General features: G+C 52.6%; 1 protein-coding gene across 1 annotated transcript in view; it reads left to right on the forward strand.

Moving 5' to 3' along the window:
* Window positions 1–548: 548 nt before the first annotated feature.
* The window catches only part of Septin9 (septin 9), a 162,665-nt gene continuing 137,472 nt past the window's right edge, over window positions 549–25,741 (forward strand). Inside the window, exons 1-2 of the mRNA NM_001113486.1 lie at window positions 549–661; window positions 19,763–19,819. Coding sequence (NP_001106958.1) covers window positions 643–661; window positions 19,763–19,819 — 76 coding nt within the window. The 5' untranslated portion in view covers window positions 549–642. The remainder of the gene's footprint in view (window positions 662–19,762; window positions 19,820–25,741) is intronic.

Raw genomic sequence — 25,741 nt, forward strand, 5'->3', positions numbered from 1 at the left:
CTGCCCTGGTACTCACTGTATAACGCAGGCTGGCATTAAACTTGTGGTGAACCTACTGCCTCAGCCTTCCAAGTGCTGAGATTACATGCGTGCACTTGTAAGAATTTAAAGAAGCTCTGCGGCGGCAAGGATCCATATTCCCGGCTCGGAGACACGGAGCCAGGCACAAGTATGGAGTGAACTCTTCTTGAATGTCAAGTGCGACAGAAATAATGACCAGCCCCAAAGCGGCCACCTTCCGGAAGAGGACACGGAGGCCCAGGCCCATCAGTGCAGCCAGCGCGGCCGGCGTGGCACCCGTGGATAGTGCTCAGCCGGGCTCCCTAAACCAGTGTCCTGGCACTCCGCGACTGTTCCGTTGGTGGCCCGCGGGCCTCCCTGGTTGTCTCCTCCTCTTCCAACTCCCTCTTGGCCCCGGGAAAGTTGCGGTGACTTACTTTCGGCTTCAGGGGGGCTGTGGCACGGGACGCACCTGCGTGGGGGCGCGGGGCGGGGCGAGGAGCGCACCTCGACGGGGCGGGGCTGGGCGGCAGTGCTCCCGCCTTCCTCCCGCCCTTCGGCGACCCGGATTAGCCACCTGGGAGCCCGCGCCCCGCGGCCTCGCCACCACACTTTCCTGGGAGCGGCGGCCACGGCGGCACCATGAAGAAGTCCTACTCAGGTGGGCGCCGCGCCCGGCGTGGGGAGGGTCAGCAACGGGGACCTGTGCGAGTCACCTGAGCGCTGGTGGCCGGAGTGGGCGAGGCCACCCGGGAACCAAGTGGCTCCGGTAGCCCAGACCTCCCCGGACATTGTACCCCCAGGGCAGTCTAGAGCCCCCGGCAGTACTGCCCCCTTCCACAGATGGGGATCGTGGGGACATTCCACATCGGAGCTCTGCCGTCCCCAGTACTTGGCTTTCCCTATGCTCAGACCCGAGTCGCTAGGGCCTGGAGGAGGCGGATATGCACAGCTCTTGTCCTTTGCGCGGTAGCGTTTCTTCTGATCTTGACTTAGTTGTTTCCTTTCGCTGTCCCCCACAGACCTAACTCACTTTAGAGTGTGAGGGGCCGCTCTGAAGGCGCCCTTCTCGCCCTGCCTGTGGAATGTTTGACTTACAGGTGGTGGTTGGCCGGCCTGGCTGCAGTCTGGGTCGGGGGAGGGGGGAGGGTGGAGGGGTCTTTGCCTTAATCTGAGCGCCTGGTGGACCAGGCCCCAGTATCTTTTTTTTTTTTTTTTTTTTTTTTTTGGCGGTAACTCCTGTTAGTCATTTGTTCAGTGGGGCACTGGAAGGTCTCCAAACAGGACCACCCAGGAGGTCTGGGCCAGTTCTTTGGGTCTCAGGGTGCTACAAGTACCCAAGCATGCCAACCTCTTTAATGGCAGGTAGAGTGTCGTGTGTGTGTGTGTGTGTGTGTGTGTGTGTGTGTCTGTCTGTCTGTCTGTCTGTCTGTCTACTGGGCTTTCCAGGGGTTCTACACTGATCCTTCCTAAGTACCCACTCTGTTACTCTGGGCCTCCACCCCAACTGAGGCTGTGAGCGCAGGCTAAGTCAACCCTGATCTTACCCGTCCAGGCCGGATCTATTGTCCAACTCCCCTAACTTCACAAACCCTCTCTTCAGGTTCCTCTCCTAATCTATCTGGACAGGAAGCTCTCTGCCAAGAACCTGTGAATTCATTTAAGATAAGAACTCTGAATCAGGAGACTGAGTTAGAGTTGAAGAGGTCATTTGGGCCATTCTCCTGCCTCGAGGTCTTGTTCTGTTTCCTCTTGCTTTCCAAATTCAGGAACCAAAAATGACTCTACTTCATCTCAAAGAGAGCCATTTAGCTTCCCTTTAAAAAAAAATAGCCTTCCGCAGCAGAAGCTCGAAGTTGCTAACTTGGCTGCTGGGCCCCCGTCACTGGCGGTTTTTCAGGAGAACATGCTGATGTGATGGTGGGGGAGGAGGGGGCTTCCAGGTGGTATGTGCTCAGGTTTGGCACTGGGCCCTTCTCCCTCCCCAGCATGCTCCAGATGTTTGGAATGGTTGCGGGCATTGGGGCCATTTCCCAGCCTCTCTGGCTGGCCCGGGGATGGACAGCCAAGGGCTGTGCTTTCTTCTCCTTGGTCCTTCACACTTCCTGACTGGTGGATCCGGACACTGAGGTAGCCAGGTCCTTTCAGCTCACAGGTGCCTGGCTTACTGCACAAACCCCAGACCCCACCACCCCAAGACTGGATGCGGGAGGGGGGGGTCCTGAGCCTGGAGCTTCCTGGACATGGTAGGGGTGGACCAGTGCATGCTCCGCCATCTTGCCTATACCCACCCAACCTCAACCAGGTAAATTTTCGTAAAAAAGATGGAACTTTCTATGATAGGTCCTGTGGACGTCCAGCTTACAGCCCCTGTAAAACCAAGCTCCTCAATTCCCCGTGTTTACCTAAAGGGGCAGGGCTCTTGGAGGATGGGCCACAGGGAGGGCCTGGACCGTATCCAGTTTGTTCCCTCCCTGGCAATGCACCAAGGGGTGCTGGGTCTGCAGTTGTACGGGGTTGGGTGGTAGGGGTTCAGCTCCATGCCAATTTCCTCCGGGTTTCCTGGGGCCAGCCCCATTCTGAGTAGGGCCACTCGCTGAAGTTAGATTGTCCCTAAGCCCCCATTGCCACCAGAAACTCAGCAAAGTAGCAAAGAATGCAAAAGATCTCTACAGCATCTGCAAACCCAAGGACAGCCAGAGAGCTTTGTGCTTTTCCCATAGACTGAGTGGGAATATCGCTGTAGACCTATTTATGAACTCGAAATATGCAGAATGGCTGCCACACTGTGATCAGAGACCCGCTGTGAGCAGTCCTGGCCCTCTCAGGACGGGAGGTGAGAAGTCTGGAGTGACCCCAGGAGCGCGGTTTATCTGCAAGCACCAAGGACGCTTCCTGAGGTGGGCACCCATAGTCGGGCCAGAGGGCGCCAACGCAGGGACGGACATGCTCTTAGCTTGCAGGAGCTTGCCTTGTCACTGAGGAGGCAAGATATGGGTGAGACACCAGCTCATTACCACCCCTGTCTCGGAGGCAAGACAGTCTCCAAGTGCTCTGGGCAGTCAGGAGGAGGGGCTTGGGACTTTGGAGGTGCCTGCCTTCTGGGAGTAAGGGATCTGGCACAGTGGAAAATAAGGTGGGTCTTACCAGGTAGGGAAGCTGCAGGACCCCAGGGGCATTTGGGGGACCCTCTGGCAGGCTTAACACAGCCCTGATTCTTCCCAAACACGTCTTCCCCTTTGTTTCAGTGGAAAGCTAGAGCCGTGTGGCTCAGTGGTTAAGGGCAGGAGCATTGAACTGTGAAGCTCTTGGGATTAAGTCCCAAGCTGCTGTAGGGACTGGGGTTCTTCACCCCACACATTCCATTGTTCAATGTGGATGGTGCTTGTTTGTGACGGTGTGTTTTTTACAGGAACAGGTCCAGAGGTACCTATTCTAGCTCTCTAGCCGCTCTCCTAGGAATTACTGCCGTGGGCCATAGGAAGTTGTGTGCTTCCCACTGCGGGGGCCCAGGGCTTCCCTGACTCCCCACGATGTCCGTGGTTTGCAGGTTCCTTTGTGCTGGAGCCAGCTGCAGGCTACTCCTGTTGTTTTCTGGGGTCCTAAACGCTGGCTTCTCACAGCATATGAGTCTCCTGGAATACCTCTCTTCAATGCTCTTGGCTTTCTTGGAAATCTTCAGTGGCAGAGGCCGGGGCGGGGGGGGGGGGGTGGAGGGGGGGGGCAGGGAGGAGGACTAAGCTGTGAGCCACCAGAATTGGGCAAGCATATCTCTGTGTGCGTTCTGGAATTATTTTGGGATTCCTGCGGCTTCCAGGAGACTCTCGAAGCAGGTGGCTAGCTTTTCCAGCTCTATACCAGGCAGGGATTCAGTCCTAGGGGATACAAAGCATGAGGGGTTTCAGCCCTACCCAGCATTCTAGGGGGCTTTGGAAGGGTGAGGGGCACACCCTCTGAGGTCACTTCTGAGTAAGCTACCCACGAGCTGGTGAGTGTGGGTGACAAAAAGCTCCTTTCTCCGCTGGTCCCTCCATACCTCAGTGCCTGCTCTGGCTACCTCTAGACTCCTGATGGTCAAGCCTGCTTGCTCTAGTGTATCTAAGGGACGTGGGCTGGAGAGGAAGCAGCCTCCTCAAGCAGTTAGTCTATGGCTATGTCCCATCCTTGCCCAGATTCTGAGGCCCCTAGTCCCAAGAGAGCTGACTGAGCACAAGTCAGGAACCAGCCCTTCCCAGACCACTGGGGAGGTGGGAAGGCAAGTTCAGACATGGACAGCCATCCACCCTGCCTGCCTGCCCCTGCCTCCTTCCCAGCTTTCCACTCCAAAGCGTCTTACCAGCGTAGCGTTGAGTAAAATGTACCAGAAAGAGTATGAGAGAGCCCACCTTCTACCGTGGGACCTGCTTACACCTGGATGGGTGCAGAGAGGCAGAGTTGTCATTCAGGAGCAGCTGTCTTAGTCAGACATTGGGCTGTCCATGTGCCCGTAGGCCTCCCTTGGATGTCTAAACAAGACCATGGAAGGTGTGTTCCCTCCTGAACCCTCTGTGCCCTTCTCAGATGGTTCTGTCTGTCCCAGGCTGCCCGAGGCTCCAAGACAGGCATTGAACCTGGAGGCGACCAGGTTTCCGCATGTTTGTCCGTGGGCAGTGTTGCGTGGGCTCTGCAATTTGCTAAAGATGTTTTTGATAAGAGAGATCTAGCCCAGACCAGCACAGAGCCAGGCCCCAGGGTACATGCTGAGTGGATCTCTTAGTCTCAGGATGTCAAGGGCTCCGAAGAGAGAGACCCTGGGCTCAAAGGGTGCTTGGGTAGAGAAAGGGGTGACTCTTGCCCCATCTAAGGCTTGTTTGTTGGGGCTGTTACCTTGAAAACATCCCAGCTCTTCACTGCTTTAGGGATTTATGGGGGGGGGGGGTCATCAGGACCAGAGGCTGGTGAAGCTGCTTGGGGCTTGCAAAGACAGCAAGTACAGCCCTGCTGTGCTGAGGGGTTCCTAGAGAGACCTCAGAGTCCTGACTCTGCCACAGGCCATGTGATCCAAAAGTCCCAATTAAGAGAAGTCTAAGCCCTGGTTGAAGGCACTTATAGTGTCAGGCAGCCAGGCTTGCAGGGTTGTTGGTGGCAGCAGCAAAGCCAGTTGTGACAGGTGGGCAGGTCTCTGGGATAGCTTTGCTCTGGCTCCAGAAACTTTGGCCAGGTTTGCCAGAACAGCCATGCTGAGCTGCAAGGGGCCCCGACTCCCCAGAGTTCCTGATCCGTTTTAATTTTCCGTGTGCTCTGAGCCATTTATTCCAGAAGTGTCTGCTGAGTGCTGCTGAGCCTCAGGCTCCATTCTGGCTGCTCCCCGTGGCTCTCCGCAACAGCACTGCAGGGCCCGGAGGGCTGAGGGGCAGGCTGCTCCCAGCCCAGTTTCTTGGCCTTATCTCTCCAACCCTGCCCTGGGCCCGGGTCCGCTTGCAGCCGAAGTGAAGATGACACCAAGCTACTCTGACCAGAGAGGGGTGGCGGCCCCAGGAGCCTTGCTTGTCAGTGGCCTCTAGCAGATCTCCAACAACCAAGCTTTGTTTGGGGACTGATCTGACCTGGTTCGATGAAGCCTTACTGTTGGCTGCCCAAGACCTCAGGACAGGAAACGGGAGCACGGAAAGCCAATCCTAGCTTCAGGTCGCAGGATGGCCCTTGGACCCGGACCTTCCCTGGCTGGGACCCAAGTCACCAGTCAAACCCTGACCTTCAGCATTGATTGGAATGCTGAAATCAGGGGCAGAGAAGGTCTCTGTGGAGCTGAGGCAACCCATCTGACCCTGGCTTGAGGATCCCGAGGAGAGGACCTATAGGCTTGCCTGCCTCCTGCGTGGCAGTTGGTGGCTGCAGTCTCTGCCACAGTGGTCTTTTCCTCACTCCTCCCAGGGCATGCTCACACTCTGACTCCCCCAGACTACATCTGGAGCAAAGGGTGGGCCACAGCAGCATCAGGAGTCCTGGAGTGTTATACCCAGGTCCTCGCCAGGCCAGGCGTGTTGGGGCAGCAGCTGACTCAGGAGTAGTGGCAACCGTGCTCAGGTTTGAGCTGAGTTCCAGGTGAGCATGGTTACCAGGAAGGGCTGGGCACCAGTGAGCTAGCTGGCTGGCTGCCCGGGGCCTTGAGCTGAGATCAATGGGACTTGCATCCTGGGGCCCTCCTTTCACAACCCTCTTTATAGAGGATCAGATCCCAGCCGGAGGATAAGGCTACTGTAACCCAAGCAACTTGGAAGTGGGTTACATCCAGTGCTTGTCATCTTCCAGCATGCTAGGGACTTGACCGCTGGGCACAGAGGGGTCTGGAGGAGTTATTTGTAAAACTCACTGATAATTAATTCTATATCTTTGGCTCAGTAGAGCAGAGCAGGCGAGTGGCTAGGTAAGGTTAGAGCTGAGGGCTTCTGGGTCATATGGATACTGCAGGGTGCCAGACAAAAGGGCAGTCAGATGTACCAGGGAGCCGGGAGGAATGGTGGCTTCTCACCAGCACTGGCATCGCGCTGCCTCCCTGCTTACAAGGTGTGGTAAAACCTCAGCTATGTCGGATGAGTCACTGGGTGGCAGAGCTTCCTGGTGGCTGCGGGCCGGCCTTAACTGTGGACCTCGGTTGCCTTTATTTTATTTGATTTTTTTCTCCCCTCTGGAAATGCTTTCTGAGACAGACCCTGTATCCATCACTTTCGTTTGTTTGTTTTGCTGTTGTTGCCTGTGGTCGATGTTTTGTGTTGTGGACTTTTCCTTCAGCGATGCAATCAGGAAATGGAACCGGAACATAAAACCCTACCTGTTGTTAGATTCACTTTTATGTCCCTTGCTCTGCTTGTCCCCACAAGTGTGAAATGTATCGTTTAATTATCTGAGCGGCACCTGCTTTCAGGGTTGCATGTCCCTGTCACTCAGGCCCTTTCACCGGGAAGTCACATACCAGGTACGGGTCAAAGCCAGAGCTCTGGCGGCTCTTCAGAGTGGACGTCCTGTGTTTGGTGGCCCCTCACCCGCTTTCCTAGAGGATCTGGCCCACTGATCCGTCTAGACTGTAATGGTGACTCTTTGGCTATTATTATGGCTGTCACCCACAACCAGGAAAGTATGCTCAGGATAGCATTTCATCAAGAGGTATGATGGAGAGAAACTGTCCATCAACCTGCTGAGTGTCCCTGCGCTGGTTTGCTGTTGAGACCAGCTGTCCACCATCTTCATTCCTTGCAGTGACTGGCACACGAGGCTGGCGCAGTGTGATCTCTCCATCCCTGTCACCTCCCGAGCCCATGGGCATGGATCAATGGCTGCAGGTGACAGGCTACCTGGGTCACTTGGCAACCAGGTGTCTGCTGGCTGGTTACTTTGCAGTGATTTCTTCTGGAAGCTTCCTTCCTCTGGCAATCAGGCATAGTTCTCTGGCTTTTCCTGAGCGTTAACATTTTGTTCCTCTGGCCTCAGTCTTTCTCTCATCACCCTGGTCGCTCCTTCCAGGAACTCTCGGCATGGCGGTCCTCTGCCTCCTCCTCTCTATGAGGAATCCCTGTGTGGTAACCCAGTGGCCCCAAGGTGAAGTGAATTACATGTTGGTTCCCTTCCTGTTGCTGTGACAAAGTTCTTAACAAAAGTGTGGGACATGTCATGTTGGTTCACAGTGTGATGGGCCAGTCCGTGTGTGCGTGTGTGTGGGGGGAGGGTCATGATGGAAGCTGGAGCTGGAGGCAGCTGGTCACTCTTCACTCACAGTCAGGAAACAGAGGGGGAGGTAAATGTTGGGGCTCAGCTCCTGTTTCTTTTATGCAGCAGAGAGCTCCAGCCTGTGGGATCATGCTGCCTGCACTCAGGGAGGGTCTTCCCTCCGCCATTAAAGCTCTCTAAAAAAACAATGTCCTAGACACAGGCAGGAAGAGGTACGCCTCCTCTGTGAGACCAAGTCCAGTCACCTTAACAATGAAGATTTGCGATTGCAGACCCATACTCTCAGGCGACTTGGGGTTCTAAGCTAGTGTGCTTAAACACTTAAAAAGTGGTGACCCCCTGCCTCTGTATGTTGAGTGGAGGTATTGCCCTCAATTTTAACTGTAGTTTGAAACAGCTATTAAGTATCGGGAATAAAGCAAAATCTAGAAAAGTATCAATTAAGCCGTTACTTCTCCAGAGTAACATTTTTGTGACTGTCTTTTGGCTTCTCTTCTTCACCAAGACCAGTGTTTTATTTTCTGGGGAGAAAACAGAAAAGTTATCTTTCTGAGTGGTCAGTATCTTTCCTTCTCCTTCTCTTTCTCCCCTGCCCCCTTATCTTTTGAGTCAGGATTTGAGAAAGACTTACTTTGTAGTCCAGGCTGGACTGGAATTTAAGGCTTCCAACCTTTTGTACCAAGGGCCAGGATTTAAGGTATGCATCGCCACGCCAGACTGAAATTTCATTTATTTTGGTGGCTGGGATTCCTATAGGAGAAGAGAGGGGGATGGGAGAGGGGTTATGTGTGCGCATGCTCCTTCTTGTGGGTGTGCATGCACTTGTGACGAGGTCAGAGGTCAAACGAGCATTGTTTCTCAGTTAGTTACCACCTTCCTTGTTTCTCTGGGACAGAGATTCTCTTCCTCTCCCCTCCCCTCCCCCCTTCTCTTAATTTTTTTTGTTTGTTTGTTTATTTTGTTTGTTTGTGTTTTTTTCCAGACAGAGTTTCTCTGTGTAGCTTTTGGCTGTCCTGGAACTTGCTCTGTAGACCAGGCTGGCCTTGAATTCACATAGATCCGCCTGTTTCTGCCTCCTTAGTACTGGGCTTAAAGGCCTGTCTACCACTACCACCACACCTACCCCAGCTAAGACAGAGTCTTATTCATTTGCTTGGAATTCCCCCATTGATATAGACTGGCTGGCCAGTGAGTCTCGTGGATTCCCCTGCCTCTGCCTCCTTAGTGTTGGGATTAAAACTTCTTATGTGGGTACTGGGGATCTGACCCTATGACCTCATGCTATGCAGCAAGCACCTTACTCACTGAGCCATCTGCCCGGCCCCCAGAGTGGAGATTTATGGAGGGAGAGTGTGTAGTGGGTGCAGTTTTTATGCTGTCCTGGCAGTGTGATTCCAGTCAAGAGCCAGAAGCACGTGAGACATTTATAATGATCAGATATGTCCCTGCCCGCCCTTCTGATTAGAGCTACATCTCTGACTCAGGCTGCAGGAGAACAGAACCCTCCTTGTATAGGTTTCCCCCCTGGCAATTGGGATGGTTTCTGAGACTGGCTCCTGGCTCTGTGCATTTCAAATCCCGCCCCTCCCTACTGCCCACAGTTTTCTGGCGCAGAGAGCGGCAGAACATGCTGGTGGCTGGTGGCTGTGATTTTGGATCATGCACAGGAGGAGGAACTGGATCTGGAAATGGAGAGAGAATTCCTGGATTCCATTTCTACCTAGGGATGCTGAGCAGTAACCGAGCTACACACGGAAACAACCAGGGAAGCCATAAATGCAGCTAAGCGGTGCCAAGTGGAATAGCTTTCTGGCTGAGTGGCTCCTGCTGCAGTCCCTGGACCACTGCTTCCACTCAGAGCTCAGTGGGAGGAAGTCCTGCCACCAGATTTCAGGGCCTGAGCCTGGCTGTGGGGGACTTGAACAAAGGGAGCTGCTCCATTGGAGCCAGAACCATCAAGGGGACAGAACTTGTTGCTGAGAACACCTTTCAAGGCAGGAAGCAGGAGGAACTCCTTGGCTGTCTTTTGTACTAACACCTCTTACTGATTGAAACCAGCTTAAAAACTAGCAGACCTGAGGGCCCTGTCCCATAGCCTGTAAGAGGTCAGCTTGGTCACACCAAGGAGGGCCTGGAGGGTCAACGAAGGAAACTCTAGGAGACCAGTACAGGATGTATGAAGAAAAGCTGTGTCCTACTGCCCCCCACTCAGCTGTACCCCAACATTGCTTCCCTGGTGTTTGAGCAGCAGGATGGCCTGCTTCTGGTGTCAGCTGCCTCACCCCATCTCGGCCACTGCTCCCTTTCTCTCCCACCTGAGCTCTCTGTGGAGAAGTAAGGCTGTAAGCTTGGTCTCCAGTCTGTACGGACTGAATTGTCCTCTTGTGTCTCAGCCACTGTTGAATGGCTCTGAAGAGACACCAGATCGAGTCAACTCTTATAAAAGAAAGCATTTAACCAGGGATTTGGTTACAGTTTCAAAGGGGTTAGTCCATTTTCATCATGGTGGGGAACATGGCAGCCCACGGGCAGACATGGCACTGGAGAAGCAGCTGAGAGTTTTACATCCTTGTCCGTAGGTAGCAGGAAGAGACACTGGACCTAGCATGGGCTTTTGAAACCTGGAAGCCTTGTCTCAGTGACACACCTCCTCCAACAAGGCCACACCTCCTAATCCTTCCCAAACAGTTCTACCAGCTGGGAACCAAGGATTCAGATATATGAGTCTGTGGGGGGCCATTCTCATTCAAATCCCTCCCCCTTCTCATTCAACCACACACACACACCCCTTCCCCTAGTTCCACAGTGAAGTCTTAATTCTCAATGGGATGGTTTGGATATGCAATCCATGGGGAGGTAATACAGCTGAGGCCTGAGCCTGGAGAACTGGCATCTTTATGAGGGGGAGGGGGCAGCAGGGTCCACAGGAAAACAAGATGACAAAGGCTTCACTGAGCCAGGCCTTGGTGGGGCATATCTTTAATCCCAGCACTTGGGAGGCAGAGGGGGGCAGATCTTAGTTTGAGGCCAGTCTAGTTTACAGAGTGAGATCCAGGACAGCCAAGGCTATGTAGAGAAACCCTGTCTCGCAAAACAAAATAGAAAAGGGCTTTGCTGGAAACCAGTTCTAGCTGCGTGCTTGGGCTCCTGAGCTGTGGGGAAATGGAGTTCTGTTACCCACACTCTGGGGGTCCCACTCACTTGAGTACCCGAGATGCTTTCTGAGTAGGTTGTGGGCGTGCTATGAAGGTCTTGGTCCCCACAGAACTAGGCAAGAGTGACTCTGGTATGGGTGAGAGTTCATAGAGACTTCCAGATGCTCACTATGGAGCACCATGGTTTGGATCGTGCATTAATGTCTTCTCCCTTCCTTCCTCCCTCCCTCCCTCCCTCCCTCCCTCCCTCCCTCCCTCCCTTCCTCCCTTCCTTCCTTCCTTCCTTCCTCCCTCCCTCCATCCCTTCCTTCCTTCCTTTCTTTTTTTCTTGCTGGGTGGTAATGGCACACACCTTTGATCCCAGCACTCAGGTGTCAGAGGCAAGTGGATCTCTCTGAGTTTGAGGCCAGCCTGGTCTACAGAATGAGTTCCAAGACAGCCAGGGCTACACAAAGAAACCATCTTGAAAAACCAAAACAGGGCTGGTGAGATGGCTCAGCGGTTAAGATTGCTGACTGCTCTTCCAAAGGTCCTGAGTTCAAATCCCAGCAACCACATGGTGGCTTACAACCATCTGTAACGAAATCTGATGCTCTCTTCAGGGGTGTCTGAAGACAGCTACAGTGTACTTACATATAATAAATAAGTAAATAATAAAAAAAAGAAAAACAAAAATTTTAAAAATTCTTTTTAGAGACAGAATCTTACTCTGTAGACCAGGCTGGCCTCAGACTCAGAGATCTTCTTGTCTCTGCCTTCTGATAGCTGGGACTAAAAACCAAGTGCCAGCATGCAGGCCCTTTTGCCTATGTAGCCCAGCCTGGCCTTGAACTCATGGCAGTTCTCCAGCCTCAGCCTTCTGAGTGTGGGGACCACAGGCATAAGCCACCAGCTTAACTATTAGTCCATCTTGCATTTGGATAATTTGCATATTACAAATTTGCATATGGCTTTACTACACTGTTGAATTGACTACAGTGTGATAGTAACAGCAAGCTTCCCCTGAGGCTAACTTGTCGTGCTTGTTGGAGCCTGGCAACTGGAAGGTCATGAGGGCGACGGTGGCTACTCAGTGGACTAGAACACTAACCATGTTCTGGGATGGGAGGACTTCTCAGACTTCCACGGGAGCTTTCTCTACACAGGTCCCTGATGACAGGGAGAAAGATGCCCCTGCCAAACTCCCAGAGCAGAGGTTCTTGCCTGGGGTGTGAGTGTCCCTCCAGGGATCTGGATGACCTGGGAGATGCTGGTCACAGGAGCCAGGAGGCGCTGGCCTTTCCATTCAGCCATCTCTCATTCTGTCTAGCTGTTTCCAGTCTTATTTCCACATCCTCTGCTACTTTGGGTGCTCCAGGGTGACACACACCAACTCCCACTCCCCCCAACACACACACACACCAGCTGGCTTTAGAGACTTTTGGTCTCTGTTGTGTTTCAGTGGTCTTCTGGGGACAGGGCAGGGCCTCCTGAGTGGGCTCATTGGGCTGATTTCTGGCTTTGTGGCTCTTGGTGGCCATTCATTGCTGGCCCATACAGCTCCACATTGATCTGCAGGCTTCAACCTTTCACCTCCTTCCTTGGTAAAGTCTGCCTTCTGGCTACTAAGTCAAGGTGTTGATAAATGAGGAGTAAAGAAGCAGGCTTTTTTTTTTCCTTCATCTGTCAGCTCCCAGCCCGCCGCATCCTCAAATGGGTTAAGTTTGAATTCTTGAGGAGTGATGCCTAGAACCAGGGCCATGGCTCAGTTGGTAAAGTGCCTGCTACAAGCGTGAAGACCCGGGTTCACCAGCATCACATAAGAAAGCCTTGTAGTGATCTGTGCCTGCAATCCTGGTCCTGAGGAGGTAGAGAGGCAAGGGAACCCCTAGGGCTCACTGGCTGGTCAGACTAACCAATCTGGGGAGCCCCTAGTCCCAGTGAGAGATCCTGTCTCAAAAAACAAGGTGGAAGTCTCCCGAGGAGCGAGGTCATCCCCTGACATGCCCATGTGCACACAGGAAGAACCTGTTTGCAGTGTGAGGGTGACGCAGCAAACATTTGGGGTATACTGACTTACACCTGACAAGCCTTTTGGCTCACACCTGAGATCCAAGTTCTGTGACGCATTTTGGAGAGCAGTGAGTCCCCGACAGCCACTGGGGTGTTTTTGAAGAAGGCTCTGTGGGTCCTTGGGTGGGTACTAACGTCACGTGATGGGCTTGGCCATCTCACAGTTGGAATGCTCGCTGCCCTGTGAAGGCCCTGAGCTGTCTTCCTCATCTGTGTGTCAGATACCTTTGCTGGCTGGACACTGCGCAAGCTCCCTTGTATCCATGTCTCCCAGCGTGGCGTCTGGTGCAGCAGCGATGCTTAGTAAGTGTCTTCATGCATCCACAGCTTGTTGATATGGATGTTGCAGTAAATCTCCAACCCCGATAAGCCCGCAACTTAGTTACCATATTTATAAGCTGCACGCCCACCCAGATCGGGCAGATAGACCACTACACTACTCTATTCCCCAGCTAGGAGATCTCTTGTACTTGTGGCTTCTCCGGGCCATGTGGTTCTGCTGCATCCTCCTTCCACCTCCTCTTCCTCAGTCTTCTCTGACTCTTCTCCCTCTCCCTCCTTCCTCTCTTTCCCCATCTCTAAAATCCCCAGCCTCACCTTTTCCTTCCACTGCCCAATCACAAGCTCTAGCCTTTATTTGACCAGTTAGAATGGGGAGAAGGCTCACATAAAATCATCTGAGTACTTGGTCCCCTCCTCAGGGCAGCCCCTCTCGAGGAAGCCGAATTAACATCAACATATAAACAGCACCAGGGCAATCCACAATGTATGGAAACTGCCTCCAACAGCTAAAAAATATCCAGACAGTAAGAGCTACAATTCTTCTTCTTTTTTTTTTTTTTTTTTTTTTTTTTTTTTTTGGTTTTTCGAGGCAGGGTTTCTCTGTGTAGCCCTGGCTGTCCTGGAACTCACTTTGTAGACCAAGCTGGCCTCGAACTCAGAAATCCGCCTGCCTTTGCCTCCCAAGTGCTGGGATTAAAGGCGTGCGCCACCACGCCCGGCAAGAGCTACAATTCTTAACTCTAGCTTAGGATATGCAACACTGACTCCGGGGTGGGAGGTCTGGTCCTACAGCTGGGCCCCCATGGTAAGTCCTAACTAATCCTGGCAGACTAAGGACCCTTTACAGAGACAGTGCAGCACCTCCGTTTGGTTGGCATTTTGTAGGAGAATGGGCTTGTCTGCCTCTCTTAGCCTGTCGGACAGGAAGCAGGCCCTCCACTTTATAGAGTAAATAGATAAAGGACAGAGATTTGGCTTCAAGGCCAAGGGCTCTCTGATGATACTGTTTGATCTGTGCCACCTCCATCCCCAGCCCCTACTCTTGTGGAGGAAGAAATGAAACTTTTGAGCCAGTCTTGCTATAGAACAAGGTCCTCCAAGCAAAGCAGCCACCATCGTCACCAGTTCAGCTTGCAGTCTTGGGATTGCAAGAAGGCCTGTTGGCTCGGGACCTTTCCTCACGGGAAAGGACGGGGGGTGGGGGGGGTGTCATTGGACCTTCAGAAATTCCAGCTGCCCTTCCCAGCCATTTTTATGCAAGTCAGCCCTAATTTTGAGCGCCCTCTTGCTTGGTGGGGCGGTGCTGGAGTATATAGACTGTGGGAGGCTGACAGGGCTCTACCTGTGAAACTCTAGGGAAGCCATCCTCTGTGCTAAGACTTTCCATCGAGGCTGCTTCGGGGTCACTTACACTCCTGGCAGTAACTCTCCACCTAGGCTCTGTAACTAAACCCAATTATCTCACTCGGAGCTTTGTCACTAAGACTTACCAGGAAGTTGTCTTTCGTTTTTTTTGTTTTTTTTTTTGTTTTGTTTTTTTTTGTTTTTTGTTTTTTGTTTTTGCAGATGTGCTGGTTTGAATGAGAAATGGCCACCATAGTCTCAGGTATTTGAGCACCCGACTCTCGGTCGGTGTGGAGAGGTGATGAGGAGGGGCAGCCTTGCTGGAGGAAGCATACCACACAGGCTACCTTTGAGAGTGGAAAGCCTCGTGGCCCATTGCTCTCTCTGCTTCTTGCTAGTGGTTGTGATGTGATGTCTCAGCTTCCCCATCATTATGGAAGTCTTTGTTTTTGAGAGAGGGTTTCTCTGTGTAGACCTGGCTGTCATGGAATGTCCTAGAGTTTGCGCTATAGACCAGGCTGGCCTCAAATTCACAGAAATCCACCTGCCTTTGCCTCCTGAGTCCTGGGATTAAAGATGAGCACCTCTACCACCCCCATTGTGGACTCTTATTCCTCTGAAACCAGAAGTCAAATTAAGCTTTCTTCCTTAAGTTGCTTTTGCTCAGGGTGTTTTATGACAGCAACAGATAAATAATCAATATACCAGGGAAGGAATTCTCACAAATCCACAGCCAGAGGGTGGGCAGAAGCCCTGTGCTGGGTAGGGGCCTCTTAGCTCAGTGCCTGCTGCAGATAAGCCCTGACTGATAGGCCTGGAATCCGCTCTCAGGGCCACCTGCAGCCTTCACACCTCACACCTGCAGCAAACAGCTGACAGGGTGTGTGTGTGTGTGTGTGTGTGTGTGTGTGTGTGTGTGTGAGAGAGAGAGAGAGAGAGAGAGAGAGAGAGAGAGAGAGGAGGGGGGAGGGAGAGGGAGGGAGGGAGGGAGAAAGAGAGAGAGAGAGAGAGAGAGGAGGGGGGAGGGAGAGGGAGGGAGGGAGGGAGAGAGAGAGAGAGAGAGAGAGAGAGAGAGAGAGAGAGAGAGAAAGAGAGAGAAAGAGAGAGCGCTGGAGCCCTCACACCAGGCCCCAAGAGGAAGGGACTCCTGGGATGAGGTCAGCTGGAACCCACCTGGCCCTTCTCCAAGGATTTTCATGAGTTTTAAGAAAAAAACTTAAGCTGGGCGTAGTGACACCTGCCTGTCATTCTAAAGAGACTAAGGCAGGAGGATTGCCATGAGTTTGAGGGTCATTGTGAGATGCAGAATGAGTCCCAGGCCTATCTGGGCTATGAAGGGAGATTCTGTCTCAGAAGAGAAAGACAGAGCAGAGTGTGGTGGTGCCTGCTGCTAGTCCCAGACCTCAGGATACAAAGGCAGGAGGATCTGAGTTCAATGCCAGCCTGAGCTACACAGAGGAACCCTGTCTCCAAAACAAACAAACAAACAAACACATAAATAAAATTTAAAAATTGAAATCCAGTTTTCTCTCTGTATACAGTGTCTTCTCCACATTGGGAACCGATATGTGCCCACGGTGAGTCTGTTTGGTGATTGACAGCTCACATAAAGCCAGGCCTGGTAGTGCAGGTCCGAAACCCCAGCAGAAGCTCTGGGAGAGTGCAGGCCAGCAAGCCTGGTGTAGAGTACGTGATCAAGAGAGAGTCTCAAGCAATGGAGAGGACAGACACCCAAGGTTGTTCTCTGACCTCCACACAAGCCACTGTGGCAGGAGTCACACACCCTGACACAAATGTATATACATTATGTAAATACATAAAGCAGTAAATAAGCTCACTAGAAGTCCCTCATGCCTCTCCCTTTACCCCAGCTCAGAAGCATGGGGGGCTCCATCAAAGTGAAATCCTCACATATTTTTTGAGATAGGAGTCTCACTGTCTGAGTCTCAGTGATACAGCTAGGCCATGTGGCTGTTGAGCTCCTGATAATCCTCCTGTCTCTGCCTCCCCTGTGATTCGTGCACGCACCCGTGGGAAGGGGATCTGAACTCAGGCTTGAGTAGCAGGCCCCTTACCAGAAGACTGTCTCCCTACTTTGTTTATTTTTTTATTTTCTTATTTCTTTTGGTTTTTCGAGACAGGGTTTCTCTGTATAGCCCTGACTGTCCTGGAGCTCACTTTGTAGACCAGGCTGTCCTTGAACTCAGAAATCCGCCTGCCTCTGCCTCCCAAGTGCTGGGATTAAAGGCGTGCACCACCACGCCTGGCTTATTTGTTTATTTTTAACAGGAGCACACTGTGTAGCCCTGGCTGCACTGTGTAGCCTCAGAGATCCACTTACGTCTGCCTCCTGAGTTCTGCGATTAAAGATGTGCACCACCATGTCCTGCACTCGTATCTTGCTTTTTGGGACAAGGTCTCTCATTGGCCTGCAGCTCCCTGGTTTGATGAGGCTGCCTGCCTCATTCAGAGAGCCCCTAAGTCTGTCTCCACCTGTGCTGGGTGACAAGCATGGACCACTACACTTGGCTTTTTGAAGTGGGTTTTTGGGATCAAACTCAGGTCTTCACGCATTTTACAGATCGAGCTGTTTCTCCGGCATCCCCTGCACCCTTGTCACTAGATATTAATAGCCCAGAGGAAGACTCTCACTGTGTCCCTCTGACCTGGAAGCTCTAACTGGATGAAGTCAGAGCCAGTGCCCGTGAGGTATCATCTGCAGCCGGGCCTCAGCTTTAGAGGACTTGGGTTGTTTGCTCTGGGCTGGCTGCAGATGGCAGGGTTTTGTGTGTCTTCTTCCTTCTGGATCCTCTTTATTTTAGAGTCACATAAAAATAACTCAATTCTCTGCTGGATCACGGTCCTTGGCTGCCTTGGACACAGGCCTGTGGGAGGAAGTCCAAGCTAGTGCGTTTGAGCATCCCTGGTCTGGGGCTCTTCTCAGGACCATGCCAAGCCTGGGATACCAGGGATCCCCAGCCCCTTCTAGGTGGTGGAGTCTCCTCTACAGCTTTTCTGGCAGTGCAACCTGGTAAGGATGCCTCTTTTAGGAAATCAGAAAAATAAATAGTGTAAGAAAAATGAAAACTTTGCCCCAGAAATTCAAAAACAATGCTGTTTTCCCAGTTGGGTTTGGGGAGAAGGCATCAGATGCCCAGGGTCCTTTAACACACTTAGATCCTCTTGCATTTTTGTCTGAAACCAGAGGGCAGGTGGTGGGTGTGGCTGTTCAGCTGCCCAGAGGCAGGACAGGGCACCCTCTGTCTCCAGCATCCCTGCAAAGCCATCTCATCCGGAAGTGACTCAGGCCACAGGAATGTTCAGTGCTGCCTTTTCTTGTTGGCTGTTCCTCACCCCAGTTTCTGTTTTGGGGACTGTGGTGGTTTGAATATGCTTGGCCCGAGGAGTGGCACTATTAGGAGGTGTGGCCTTGTTGGAGGAAGTGTGTCACTGTGGGGGTGGGCTTTGAGACCCTCCTCCTTGCTGCCTGGAAGACAGTAGTCTTTGTAAGAGTTGTGTTGATCATGGTGTCTGTTCACAGCAATAGAAACTCTAACTAAGACAGGGACACAGTGGACTTGGGGACAAAATTGCTGTTCACTAGTACTACATGGTCCTGGTATGTGCCTCTTGTGAGTTCACTGTATACAAGGCAATAGGAAGGGATGGGGTGCCTGCGTTCATCCACAGATGCAGTGTAACTCATCTGGTATGGGTGTGCTGCTGCTGAGGTGCCCATACTATCCTCTCCCCTCAGCACACTCAGCAGAAGAAGGCCTCTGCTCCTTCTCCACAGCCCTGGCCAGCTCACCTGAGTCACACTCCTAGTCCAGAGGGCTGGGTCAATTCCAAGGACCAGATACTGGCTCCTCATAACCCCCATCTACCTGTTTGAGACCCTCCTCCTTGCTGCCTGGTAGACAGTAGTCTTCTGATTCCATTTGGAACAAAATGCAGAACTCTTGGCTCCTGCACCATACCTGCCTGGAAGCTGCCATGCTCTTGCCTTAATGATAATGAACTGAATCTCATCCCCCTACCCATCCGGTCATCCACGTGATCATCCATCTACATATTTATCTATCCATCCACCCACCCATCCACACCCTGCTTATCCTTTGGTTCACCACATCCATCTACCTACCCAAACGTCCTCCTCCTGGTGGACAGGCCAGGAATTTCAGACAAGTAGGTCAGTGGTTGAGTGGACGGGTGGTTGGGTAGATGGATGGATGGATGGATAGAATAATGCATGATGGATGGATGAGTGTAAGTGTGCAGGAGTCTAAAGAGAAGCCTTCCCCTTTGACTAATAGGCTAGATGTGTATCAGGTGGTGGAGGATACAGGGAAGTATTTAGGCCTCTCCTAGGTGATCGTCTTGCTGTTGGGGTTGGGAGAGAGAGCCTCTCTGGCCTAGGTTGGGGTGTTCTTGTGACTCGCTGAAGGATAGTTGTGTGGCATTTAAGTGGGACACTCCCTAAACACCATGACCTGGTTGTGGTTTGCAGACACATGGGTTCTCGAGTCTGATCTTCTTGGCAGCCCATGGGTGCGCTCAGCTTAGCGCCTTGCAAACTCCTCAAGTTAGGACTTGCCCACCACAAGCCTCTCCCAACAGGGGAGTGCCAGCCAAGGGGCACGTGTGGTTGGAGGCAGAGTGTGGCACGAGACTGAGCTGATCCAGACTCTGCCTGTGCCCCCTCTTAGGGCAGAGAGAGAGCAGTTCCCTCCCATTTTCCTCAATGTAGCCCACTTTTCCCAGTCTTTGGAGCCATAGAGGATGGACAGGGCTTCTGGCTCATGTGTTTGGGAAACCCTGTTTATCAGATGTGGGTCTTAAGTGGTAGGTCCTGGCCAAGTTCTGTAGACCCAGATGACTCCTCTCCATCAGCAATCAATGCTGTGAGGATATTTAAGGTGAACCCAGACTTGGCCTCTCACCACCGGTTCAGTTTCTGGTTGTTGTGTGGCCCTAGGCAGGTTACCCAGCCCTTTTGAGACTCGGCTCCCATATTTGCACAATGGGTCTTGTGACAGCTGTGTGAAGCATCCAGGTGGGTGGCTGTCATCATTCGGAGGGACAGGTGGCTACCTGTCTGGGGTTATTTGGTTCTGTAGCCCTTGGCAGGTGTAGAAGTGGGAACGCACCCAATGTTAGCCACCCACCAGGAAGGGGGAGCCTGGTGGCCTTGTGTGAACTTTTCCCCTTGTTTCTGTTCTTAGGAGTCACACGGACCTCCAGCGGTCGCCTCCGGAGGCTTGCGGATCCCACTGGCCCAGGTAAGCAGCTTGAGTTTCATCTGCTTTTGAGACCTGACTTTCTGTCTGGCTTTGAGTGGTTGGAAGCCTTTGCTATGACGACCTTTCAGTGGTTTGTACAGAGTATATTCCTAATTAAATTAATAATTTGTTTGTAATTGATAGCTATGCAAATGGACCATTCTGGACCAACCAGGGCCGCCCAAGGCTCCAGAATTCTAAGCACTCCTAAGGCAGTGTCTCTGTGCAGGCAGCCAGGCTTGGGTCTGCCAGAGAGGCTGCCCACCTTTGCAGAGAGCAACCTCAAGGCACAGGAGAGAGAAGTAAGGAAGTAGGCAGGGTAGGGGGACTTTATTTGCAGTGAGTGAACCATAGCAGGGTGTCTTTGGTGGCCCATTCAGCAATGATGGACAGCTCCATCAGTGAGTCATCTGCATTGGGAAGGGACTGTCATGCACTATTCCTTTGACTTTGGATTTTCTCTAGTAACCAAAGAGAGGAGCCAAAACTTATCAGAGCTCCAGGGTCACTTGGGGGTTAGGGGAATCCCTCCAAAGTTTGCAGGAGGCTCTGCCAGCCTCAGGGTCCAACCTGGGCAAGCGCCAGAGGCTGCCTCTAATGTCCTCGGCAGGGCCTGTGTGTCTTCTCCTGCCAGGCATCCTCAGATCCCGTTGTTGCTATGAGTTTTTACAATACCGCTTTGTGCTCCCAGAGGAACACACCCAGGAGCTATCTTTGGGTCCACAAATGAAAGACACACACACAGACACACAGACACACACACACACACACACACACACACACACACACACATTAGCTTATTGTTTAAATGCCTTTGCTACCTCAATGACTGGGCACGTCTAAACCTTCCCCTGCTACCCCAGGCCCAATCGGGGAAGTGGCCAGTGGCCACTTACCTGAAGTCTCACATGGCTGATTGGCTTTATTTCCTGCCGCCCCGGTGTCTCATTCTTTTTCCCCAAGTCATGGCAATCTTCTGTCTCCTTTTTCGCAGTTCCTAGCCCACACAAATCTAAAGGTCCCACCCCATCTCCCTTTGCCCAACCATTGGCCATTAGCATCTTTATCGATTGATCAAAAACCATCTGGGTACAAGGACCTTCAGCATCTGGTCACACAGATTCCCGATCGAATCAAAACATTGGAAGCAATCTCCAACATCCCACCATGAGCTTCTCCATCCCCAGAGTCCTTCTGTCATTTCTGATGGCCCTTCTAATACCAGATTGAGGGATCTGTGCTCTTTTTGATGACCCTTGTTTGGAGATGATGTTGGCTGCCAGGAATGAAGGGGCCTGCTTTCGTAGCAAATGGGGGACACGTGCTCGCCTGTGCATGTATATTGGAGGCCAGCTGGGTTGTACAGAGGAGTACATGGAGACAGAATGGTGGACAGGGGAAGCAGATGTCATGAGACACTAAAGGAAACCCACAGTGACAAATTGTCATCAGGACTCTCACGAGAGCCAACGTCTCCAGTCCCAGCCATGCAGGAGGACTCCTTCCAGTCAGGGAGACTTCAGAGACAAGGGCATCACATCACCTGGGCCCACTGCTCTCTAGCCCTGCCCTGTCCAGAGGAACACTTTGCTGGTGGGACCCTCTATCTCTGTACTTGCCGGGAGGGTGGCCTGTTGGCCACCAAAACAGAGACTTTAGGTATATTTTATTGCTGAGTTGTTTGCACAGATTTGTTTTCAATTAAACTCATAATTTGTTTGTAATTTGTAGCTATGCAGATGGACCATTCTGGACCAACCAGGGTTGCCCAAGGCACCAGAATCTAAGCATTCCTAAGGCAGTGTCATGTCTCCTAGCTCCATCTTCAGGATGTGGCCTGGCTGAGGTGGCTGGCTCTTTGTAGGGGGCAATGGTGACATCGGGGGTGGTATGGGTTTATCGAGTGTGTGACGTGGATAGTGTGCCAATGTGGCACTGGGTTTAGCATGTGGCTGACGTGGTAGGTACTGTGCCAGTGTGCTCCTGAGTACCATGTGTGAAGAGCCTGGGTGTCAGCAGAGGAGGGGGATGCCCCCGCTGGAGGTGGTTAGACTGCTGAGTGATTCAGCACTCTTGGTTAAGACGCCTCCTGCCCACCATCGCCACATGAGCTACTAACCACTAGCCAGCCCTGCCACTAGTGTGTTCGGATGCCTTGTGTTTGGGATCCCCCCCTCTCTCCCCTCCTTCTTATTGGCCAGCCTTGATCCAAAGGGCTGGAGATAGGTAGCATTTGGGGGTTCAGGTCTCGGAGAGCTGGTACCTCGGGCTGCGTGCATGAGGTCTCCTGCTGTTGCTACCCCAGGCTCAGGCCCGTTCTGTGCCGTCAGCACTTGGCAGCCTGGGCTTGCTCAGCTTGGAAGCCTAAGGCATAATTTGCAGGAGCCCAAAGCTGTAAGCAGTGATCTAGGTTTGCATGGGGCCTGTCTGCTGACACACACAGTCTTCCCCAGGGCCTCTGCTGGCTCCCATGGGGCACTCGTTCTTAGTCTTCTATTTCATCTAAGGCCTGCCTCCCTGCTGCCATGACCCTGGGATGTGTTCCCTGCCAGGACCTAGGACCACACTTGGAGCTCCTCTTTGCTCCTGTCTTCCTCCCCGCCATGGTCACATGGTCTCCTGTTTGGGGCTCCCTGTTTGGGGCTCATCCCTAGGGAGAAATAGGGTACATGACTGTCAGGTCCACTCTCTGTTCTTTCCAAGCTGTTTGGGTCTGGGTAGGAATAACTATTCAGGGCTCAAGCCAAGCCCCTTAGCTCTGATGACAGCCACAACAAAGCTTTACATTCTCTCTCCCTCTCCCTCTCCCTCTCCCTCTCCCTCTCCCTCTCCCTCTCCCTCTCCCTCTCCCTCTCCCTCTCCCTCTCCCTCTCCCTCTCCCTCTCCCTCTCCCTCTCCCTCTCCCTCTCCCTCTCCCTCTCCCTCTCCCTCTCCCTCCCCTTCTCCCTCTCCCTCTCCCTCTCCCTCTCCCTCCCCTTCTCCCTCTCCCTCCTTCTCTCCCTCCTTTTCTCCCTCCCTCTCTCCCTCTTTCTTTCTTTTTATTTTTGTGGTTTTAGGAATCGAACCCAGGGCCTTGTGAATACTAGGCAAAAGTCCAACACTGAGCCTATTAAAACAATAACAAACAACAACAAAAACTGGGCATGGTGCGTCACACCCAATAATTTCTGCACTTGGGAGGCTGAGAGGGAAGCCTTGCCTTAGCCTGGCTACACAGTTTCAGGCTAGCATGGGCTACAATGTCTCAAAAACAAAAGTCAGCAAAATACCCCAGGCCCAGCTGACTGGAGGTGCCTGGCTGTTATCCTAGCCTTTGGGAGGTAGAAGCAGGACCAGGAGTTGAAGGTTGTCCTTGCCTGAATAGTGAATTCAAGGACAGCCCGCATGGGTGATGTGACACCCCGCCTCAACAAAACGACAGGACTGATAGAGTATCTAACATAAGGATTAAGATGATAATGGAACAGAGTGGCCCACCAGCCACCTCTAGCCAAGATGCTGCAGGCTAACCAAGCCTCCAGGGAGCCAGGATGACCCGAGGACCTGAAATCCAGCCTGAGTTTGGGATATCTGTGGGTTTTGCTTCTGAACAATCTACGTTCCCCACCCCACCCCCAAACTACGAGCTTGCTTATCTCACAGCATTTAGGGTTTATGTTGGGCCATGGAGCCCTCATGACTTTGGCTTACGTATTCCTCCTGGGAACCGGAAAGCTGTCACATCTTGGCCTGTGGGCTTTCTCTGCTACTGTCCCTGCTGGGACGGCTCTTCTGCCTGCATCCTTAGGTGGAGGGTGGGATGGACAGATGCCCACCTCTGTCCTTCTGGGCATTGCCAATGTACCCTTCCCAGTGGTTTTCTGGTCTGTTCTCCCACACTTACCCCCTTCCTATACCCCAAGTAGCCTGTTTGAACAGACTGCGGCCTTGGTTGACCTTTGCCCTGGTTCCCACGGCTCACATGGCATTTCCTGGGCTGAATCTGAGCCTTTCTACCTCCAGCCCGGAGTCCCTGGAGCCTTCTATGCCTTTTCGACATCCGGTGTGTGCTTGGGGCCCACTTCTGCCTCTGAGGTCTGTGGCTTTGTCCCTAATCCCACCATTGACTCATCTCTAGGATTCCGATGACCTTGTGATGAGGTTATCTGGAGCTCCCAAGTCCAAAGTCTGACATCCTTGGAACTAGAGGAGAAGCCACGTGAAGGTGAACTCAGAGCAGAGCCTAGAGCTATATAGCATGAGCCACGGATGGCCTAAGAGGCCAGGCTGGCCCTCCCTCGGTGCTGTCCAGAAAGTGTGGTTTGCCAACACTTTGATATTGGATGTCTGGCTTCAAAGCCATGAGAGAAGCCAGCTCCAACGTGTGAAATACGTTGATACAGAGGTACTCAGACACCTCCCTCTGCCTGTCCTGGAAGATGCCCTTCTCACGGAAGGGTCTCTCTATAATACAACCTAGGGAGACTGATATACGACAGTCCCCCAACTTCTGTGTCCTGCCTTCCTCGGCTGGTGCCCCCGGCGCCCTTTGATTTCTTACACACCCCTTTGCATACGGCCCTTCAAGGAAGCCTCCCTACTCCCGTGAACCCTGGGCTTAACACTGTGACTCTCATGTGTAACTAATTGTCTAGCTGCTACCATCCTTAGTAGGTTCCAGGTCTGTCCAGTGTCCTGTTGTTTCCTCAGGGCCATGTGTCCTGCTGTCTTGGTGGGAGGAGCTACTGTGGTAGTGAGTGTTGACAGCCAGAGACCCTGTGCCAGACCATGTTAACAATCGTGTCACAGGGAGGGAGGGGCCTTGCCTGGGCTCCTGTGGGCATCTTTGGCTCATCCCTTCAGCTGAGACCCACTGGCTCCCACTCCAGCTTTACTTCAATGCCCCGGCCTTATCTCCCGTCTTAGATAGGTTCTGTCACTGTGATAAACACTGTGACAAAAGCAACTTGGGGAGGGAAGGGTTTACTCAGCTCACAGATCACAGGCAAGCACAGAGGCAGGGCAGGGCAGGAGCTGAAGCAGAGCCCATGGAGAATGCTGCTTACTGGTTCGCTCACACAGCCTGATTTCTTATATACCCAGGCCCAGCCGCACACAGTAGGCTCATCCCTCCCACATCACAGGCCAGTCTACTAGAGACTTTCTGTAAATGGGGGGTCCCCTCTTCCCAACCAGGAGACCACCTGCCCAAACCCTCAAGGCAATAGTCTCCCATTGACCTTGACCTCTGCCTCTTCGCCCCACATAGGTCAGTCCTTGTCTCTCTACCTTCTGGGGGCCCTGGAGGAGGCAACCATGATTTGGGCCATGTTGTGACCTCCGCTGTCTCCTCGGTTTTGTCGTGTCTGTCTGTCTGTCTGTCCTTGTTCTTCCTCTTGCAGGTTCTTCCCTGTACATATGATGGGACATTTACCATGTCCTACCTCTGTACCAGGGACCATGCTATGGTCCACCCCCCACGTGTGCACATGCACACAGGTATGTACACTCCCCAATAGCATTACCTTTGCTTTTGACCCTCACCACCTCAGAACTCAGCTCAGCTGTTGATGCCTCCCTGTCTTGTCCTTCATTCCTCCCCCATCCAGCATTCCCCAACCCCACCCAGCCCCCTCACCTTTCTGGCTAGCCTGACTCCCTTTCCCTGGGCTAGCCTGCTCTCTTCATCTCTGAAAACAGCTTTTCTGTCCTGCTGGTTCTAAGTAGGACCCAGAGCAGCACAGGCTGGCCCTGCCTGTCATGTCTAGTGAGCAGGTTGCCTTTCTGTCTTCTTTGCAAGGGGCCCACGGCTGGCAGCAGGCATTGTAGGACCGGATTTGGTAGAAGCAGGCGGGACTGGCCAAAGAACCAGTTTCAAACAGAAATAGCACACTTCTTTTGCTTTAACCAAGAAGCAGCTGTTTGTCCTCTGGGGCAGAAGGC

This window comes from Mus musculus, chromosome 11 (genome assembly GCF_000001635.26).
Source record: "Mus musculus strain C57BL/6J chromosome 11, GRCm38.p6 C57BL/6J".
Taxonomy (NCBI): Eukaryota; Metazoa; Chordata; class Mammalia; order Rodentia; family Muridae; genus Mus; species Mus musculus.